Source organism: Cryptotermes secundus, unplaced genomic scaffold, assembly GCF_002891405.2.
Source record: "Cryptotermes secundus unplaced genomic scaffold, Csec_1.0 scaffold928, whole genome shotgun sequence".
In the NCBI taxonomy this organism is placed as follows: domain Eukaryota; kingdom Metazoa; phylum Arthropoda; class Insecta; order Blattodea; family Kalotermitidae; genus Cryptotermes; species Cryptotermes secundus.
This window is the reverse complement of record NW_019738362.1, coordinates 124,762-132,067: the sequence shown is the minus strand read 5'-3', so window position 1 is coordinate 132,067 and position 7,306 is coordinate 124,762. Positions and strand designations below refer to the sequence as shown.

At 37.8% G+C, this 7,306-nt stretch overlaps 1 protein-coding gene across 1 annotated transcript; it reads right to left on the bottom strand.

Annotated features, from left to right (window-relative positions):
• Positions 1–88: 88 nt before the first annotated feature.
• On the bottom strand, positions 89–7,176 carry LOC111870936 (rab proteins geranylgeranyltransferase component A 2). Its single transcript, XM_023863593.2, has 11 exons — positions 6,994–7,176; positions 6,759–6,825; positions 6,478–6,669; positions 6,044–6,290; positions 4,969–5,206; positions 4,128–4,350; positions 3,438–3,659; positions 2,478–2,602; positions 2,251–2,390; positions 1,644–1,829; positions 89–1,551 (listed from the first exon to the last, which is right to left on the bottom strand). The coding sequence occupies exons 1-11, from the start codon at positions 7,040–7,042 to the stop codon at positions 1,354–1,356; spliced, it is 1,887 nt and encodes a 628-aa protein (XP_023719361.1). The 5' UTR covers positions 7,043–7,176; the 3' UTR covers positions 89–1,353.
• Positions 7,177–7,306: the final 130 nt, after the last annotated feature.

Below are 7,306 nucleotides of genomic sequence, written 5' to 3'. Positions count from 1 at the left end.
TTTTTGTAACAGGTCAGGGCTTCCTGGGGCCACTATTGAAAAACCCCCCCCCCCCAAAAAAAAACTGTCTTATTTTTGTACTACATAATACAAACAATGCAAGCAAAACATTTATTATGGTTTTATATACAAAATGTTATTGAAATTCTCAAAACGTTTTGCATACTTCTCCAGAACACCACTATCTTAATATCAGTGCCTGGCACTAACATAATAAGGCAACACTTTGCAGTTGGAATAAAATGGACTGCAAATATCAGTGAGTCTCACTGATGATTAGAACTAGCTTGGAATGTTTTGTGCTGTCTATTAACAATTACATATTTTAAAGCACCATCAGTGATATATTCTAATAACAATAATCTGACATTACCTTTGAAGCACAAACTAGATCATGTGAACAGTATTCTGCTTATGAAATTAAGCTACATAAATACTGGAAGCATATCCTTCTCTTGTGGTAAGCTGCACCATGGCAACTTTAATGTGATTTCAGCTTCAGAACTATCCTGTAACTACATCACTTCTGTTAAGTAGGGCATGAGTAGTGTGTAAAAGGTAACAGGCCATGGAGGCCCATAGAGTTTTTGAGACGTTAAGGCCTTATGTGCCAGCCACCCTTTACCCCAAGGAAGATTACTCGTATTCGTTTCTGTTAGAGGCTGAGCCAACCCTGGGGCCATAGTTGTTCTACATCTTAGGCTTGGTCAAAAAGGATTTATTGAGTTTAAAATAAACTGAACGAATGGTGTTGCTGGAAGGATCAGGTCAATTGAAAAATCCAATGATCCGTCTTGTAGCATTGTAGTGCCTCAACAGACTACACTTACTATGTGTATGTGTGATGCGCAGAAACGTGCTAAGTGTTTCATGCATAACTTGAATGAATGTATGAGGGGTAGGCCTCCTCGGCCCTTGCACCGCGACCTCAGTGGTCTATTGTGCTATTCATGCATAACTTCCTGACATCTTAAAGAATAAACGTCAAATCTTGAAAGAAACTATATGCTTATATTATATATTATTATTTTATATACGGGAGCTGTAATATTGAATATTGATCATCAGATACTGGCTAAATTGCACACCTCTTTTTCAAGGGGGAAAAAAGGAGGGGGGGGATGTTGAAAAGCTGAGTTAATGGGTAGTAACCTATAAAATCTCCTTACCCACAGTCAAATATTCAATCCACATTGACCTCAAAAGAAATATGTATTCCTTACAGCTTTGACACCACATTTCTCACTTGTTTCTATCTGCACAGACATGTTCTGGATGTCAAATGGTCTGTAAACAGATAAACTATGATCACAGAATATTAAACCATTCTTTTCCAACTCCTTGTGGAAATTTTTACTCAGCTTCCTCTCCTTTGGTCTGATCACTGTCACCGTCTTCAGTCTTATGTCCATCATTCTCTGCCTTGGCACAATCACCTTCAAAGATCGGCCCTGGGGCACTCTCCTCCCCCTCTAAAAGAATTTCTTCTGGATCTGGAGCACGTGGAAGAAATTCACTGTCTGGATACATCTTGCTAAATATTGCTTTTGCCTGAAACAAAAAGAAGAATATAAATTTACTTTATATACTGTACCTAGGTCAGAACAAAACTGGACTGCCAGCAAATCCACTGTATAATTTACCTCTGTGACTGCATATTCAAAGTCGAGATCTAGGTCTGGTCCAGAGCAGAGGTAAACTTTGGCTGGTATGTTGGCAGTGAAGTCACACTTTGATGTCTCGGGGCAATTGAAGTAGAGTGACCATAGAACTTGGGGTTTTACTGGCTCACATTTTGCTGTATCTCCGACTTCTTCTCCTTCACCATCCTAAACACAGAGAGGATACCAATTTGTATTTTTATTGCTTCAATTCACATCTGTAAATAGTTTATATGCTGCACCTACATATATTATATTAACAAGTTGTGGGGTTTGTACCATTTCGTCACTGTTAATCAAACAACATGACTATTATGTACAACTGTACAGGTATATATAGTCAAAAATTATCTCTATTATCATCATCCACTGTCAACATCATTACATGCATGTCTTGGTCTCTCTCCATCATGTTTCCCTGCCAAAATTTCATGTACAGTGCTTTATTTCCCTCATGTATGATATATGCTCATGGATCAGGATGGCTCAGGTGATAATATATGGATTATCATCACAGAATATGCTGTCAAATGTCTGTACACTGTCTGTCTGGAAGACAAACTGTGTGGCCATCTTGTGTGTGATATACCTCAGATTGTTTCTTGTTGGGAGACTGGGCACTGGAGTCAGCGCTGTTTGTGATGCTGTCGGTATGCAGTAATTTTGCTACAACAGTCTTGAGATCCTCTCTGGCCGTTGTCTGTTGCTTGCATGTCATATGCACGACATCTGCAACAAACAATTTGTTGATACTAAAATAATTCTTCATTACTTAAAGAGCATTCATTAATCAAAGAATTTTCACACTTTACTTACACATTCCAGGGGGACAGGCATTTGTTGATGGACCCACTTCAATCACAGTAACTGGCTCACTAGATCCATCTACTGGAGGGAACTGGAGTAATGTCAATGATTCCTTGTCAGCTAATAGAATGGATCTAAGACAAAAACAGAAATCAATGAAGGGTTTATTCTTTTGTGGCAAGATGGTCATTTCAGAGGTTTTTCTAGGTTTTCTTTGCCTGGATTAATTATTTGTGCACATGGAATAGCATAATTCTTTAATCAATTATGTGAATACAGTTTCACACAGACTTGTACTTAAACTGTAACTTGTAGTGTGGTTAAGATTTTCATTTATTCATTCATTCATTTATTTATAGTTCCAAAAAAATCCATAGAGGCATCTGCCTTAGATATAGAACAAGTCAATAATACAATATAGCATATAAATATACATACATAATCAGATAGTCATCATCGTCAAAATTTAAATATTCAATACAACAAAAGATGCCCATATTGTCCACATCTAAGGTTAGTCATACAAAGTCAAAATGCAATCAGCCATTTGTTATCTTCAGGTTTTAGATGAGAATGTTTTGTCTTGTGGTTGTTTTTTTAGGGCCCCTCTGCTGCAAGTTCTAACTGTTAGCTTCTTTAGCTTGTATGCAAATTCAGTGCTGAGGAAATTATGAAAGATCTTGATTAGGACAGCTGATAACCTGGATGCAAATCTAGATTATCATTGGCTATTTAATGATGCCCTCAGCATCAAGACTATGTAGCATCAGACAGGATTACAGATGAACAGGAAAGGATATGGAAGGAAGTGGCTGTTGCTTAATCCCAACATTTGCCTGGAGGGACCTAGGAAAACCATCAGGATAGACGTGTCAGTCAAGATTCAAACCATGCAAGTCTAGAGCATTACCTGTAGACCAACCTATTTGGTACAGGTATTACCCTGCACAGCCATTTTTTTTATCATACCTGTCTGTAATGAAAATTCCACGAGATAGGCCACCAGGGGGAGCTGCTTGGAGAAACTGTGGAGGAGCATAGCCGACTCCCAACACAAGGTGATGCGACTCAAGTCTCCGTCCATCTGACACAATCCCTCGGCAAGCTGACACTGATCCTTGTCCATCAGTGACTATCAATGCCTCAGCTGCACGTTTGAGGTGATACAAACCTCCAAACACTGCACAGAGCCTGCATCATGTGTATTATAGATATTGCAACAGATGGTCTTGTGAGATGTAGCGTACATTTAAATTCACCGTCATATTTGTAAAGTGACAATATTAAAATGGCATTTTCAGTTTACTTCTCTAAAGTGCAGCAATAACTATATATAGCACTCATTCTAACATTAAGAAACTGCATTTTTCTCATGTGATGTATTTATTTGTTTCATATGATTGTCATGATAAACTGATTACTTCCCTAAACAGCAGTAACCATTGGTCTTTATAATGGAGACACAGTGTTATCTGTGAAGTAGGATCTGTATATTTTTTAAATATAATTTGAAGTTCAGGCTGCAAAAGAGTTAATGATAGTAGGATTTGGTTCCTGTAGGCACATCTAAATACAGGTATTTGTCATAGGACACTAATACTAATACAAGACCAGGAAACCATTTTGATTGGTTCAATATCATATACTCAGTAACAGCACCTGCAAAAGCACTGGGGTATCTCTCCACTGCCATACATTGGCCACAAGAAGGGCGTATTTCCATAACGCCCCAGGCTATTCAGAAACCTCTGTGTTCGGGCTACACCTTCCATGCAAGGAGTGGTATCAGTAGCCATTGCAATAGCGTATAGCACATAGTGTAACAGATTTGGTGTCAGCTTCTTTGATTTCAAGTACTCTGAAAATGGTTTGTCTTCAAAACCTAGGAAACAAAACAAGACATATTGTTACAAATAAGATCAGATGCATTAGAATTACAGACATGTTTCAGGTTGACACATGAATATTCTGAACTTGATAAACAACACACATTAAATAAATCAATTTAAGAACCAAGGTAAAGTCTGATTTAGGATTCAAATTTCACATCGGACAGCTGTCTGCACCAGTGGATTTCAAACAAGTATGTTACTTAAACAGAAAGAACCTTAATCAATAATGGTATCAAACCAAACAAGGTAGTCACAAAATTAATCTTAAAGGGATAAAGAAAGAACCAGTAAAGTAAAAAGGAAAGTAAAGTAAAGCTATCCCTGTAACAGGCCGTGAAGGCCCATAGGGCTGTGAGACGTTGAGGGTCTCACACTATCTAGACAATTGGCTTAAAGATGGCGGTAAGGTTGTCAGCCTTACGCGCCTGCCGTGCTTTACTCCCCAGGAAAATTATTTAATTAATTCCTGGTACTTATTTCTCTCTTACAATATTTATATTATTGAAGCATCGGTTAATTTCTTATTTATGTACTTTGGTTTTGGATTACTGAAGAGCTAGTGAATTAGTTTGGTTACTACTTTAAAAAATATGTGAAAGAGAGTGTACCTTCAAATTCATTTGAACTGTGTTCATACTCCATGCACACAGTGAGCAATTTCATGAGCATTCTCTTTTCAACAACTGTAACGTGACGGGTGGCAAAAACATCAGCTCGTGAACATGGAACGGGCTCAAGATGGCCATCCAGCCAGGTCAGCACTCTAGTCACACTTCGGAACTCAGCATAGCGTGCGATGTTGGAGGAGATTAACAGCTCAACCAGTGAGCCACGAGCAAACAGGAGCTAAATGATGCACACACAGATCAGCAGATTAAAACTTCTACAGTTACTCCAAATAATCTATTATTTACAAATGTCAACTTTCCAGGTGGAATTCAGTATGTACATAAAAGGTCATTTACTGCCCACAAAACTAATTCTAAAAGGTGGCTTCAGGTTAAATCTCAGAGCCATTCTGAAAAATCTTTACTTCTTTGGATTAAGAGGATGACAAATTTTGTCAGCTTTTTCTAGAAAAATCAGTTAAATACTGAATTTTCAGTATTAGCCAGAGGATGTGTAAAAACTGTCAGCTGTGTGTAGGTTCATTCCTGGAAGCAGTTAATGATATTTCAAGTCCTATACTGGAATACAAAAATGAGAAAGTGCTGATGAAGTGTCTCGATTTTGTCCTTTCAGGAGTCTCTCTGCTATACTAGTGCTGCCTACCCTGTCGCAGTTTACCTTCATGAAGCATGAAGTTTAAGTCTACAGTAAAATTATAGGCATATGTCCCAAACAGTTGTGTTTCTTATTGCAAGGTGTGGTCCAGCATTCATGGTACAGGTTCCTCTATAAAGAACCCAAACTGAAGCAGTGGATTGCAAGAAACATGTTCACTCAGGCTTCCTCCTCCACTCACAACTCTACCAAAGCTGAGAGAGGAAGGCATTCTCCTACTTTATATGTGACTACAGGGTATGTTATATTAATGTTGGTCTCAACCATCTGATATATTTCAGTATCTCAGTTGTCAGCACCATCTGTCTTTTCATGTGGGATGAGAAACAAACTGAAACAAGACTTGAAGTGATTATGACTTTCTCCTAATATAAACTAAAGGATTCTGTAAAAAATGACCTTTGGTGCTAAATCCAAATTAAATTTACGGTACTCTTTCTTCAGCTTAGTCTGACTCCATGGCTCTGTAATGGCAGGTTTTCCATCTTCAGCTTCAGCTTTTTCAGCATCATTTTCTTTCTCCTTCTCTTTCTCTGTTTCATCACTCTCTGCCAGCTTTACATCATCTGTATCTCCAACTTTTTCCCCTTGTTCATCTCCATTGTTCTTAGAAAATGATGTGGCTTGTTGAGAGTCTGCAAGCTCTCTGAAATACAGTAATACAGTGTATGAAATGTAAGGCTATTCATGTACTTAGTACCATGTCAGGAGAGAAAAAGCCCATTCCACTGGACTGGAGTGGGTGAATTCCAGAGATCAAACCCTGTCTACTGGGTCTGTAGACTGTCATTATGACTATCATGGCTCCAAACAATATTTATAAGCAAACTTACTCTGCAATGTACCAAGTTTCTTCAATGTTAGATACTGTTGAAAACTGATTTCCCGCTTTGATTAACGTTTCTCCATCCCTCGCCACTGCAGAGACCTCCTCAGTAGGTTTCACTGGATGAATGCAATCTTCCATCCATTTCTGCAATCCTTCAAAATTGAATGAAGCCCAGAGTCCTCCATAATATTCGTTGCTAAATAAAATTAAAACAATACCAGTGTGATGGTTAATTAATCACTGTATAACTATTCTTCTGAGCTCAGGAAAATTCATACAATTTACCTATCAAGATGTAGAACTCTTTTGCCTATTCTACTAGCAGCAGCGGCCACAACAGATTCAGTCATTCCTAAACGGAAAAGAATCCCATTATAATGCGTGTTTGGAAATAGGTTAACATAAAATGTAAAGAATGATTTGTATATTTAAAGTTCTGGACTGCAAGTGTTTGACACTTAAAGAGAATTTCCACTATAATTCTTATACAAGCATACGTTCAGCATCATGTATGTATTACCAGTTCCTACGACAATAACGTCGTATTCTGTCGGCAGATCGTCTTCCATGCCTTATTTGTTTAAGAGTCTACAAAGTAGGATGATATAATGTTATCAAAGCCACTTCCTAACTGTTTGACATTAGACCATTATTAAACACACCATAACTAATACTTGTCAGCTGAAACTCGATACCACCAATGGCCAACGAAATATAACCATTATAGTGTCCTGAATGTAATTTAATTGTATCTGTAACATAAACGGCTGATACGCAATACTATAAAATTGTTATCACTATTAGTCTAACCCTATATCAAACGTATTTTTTTA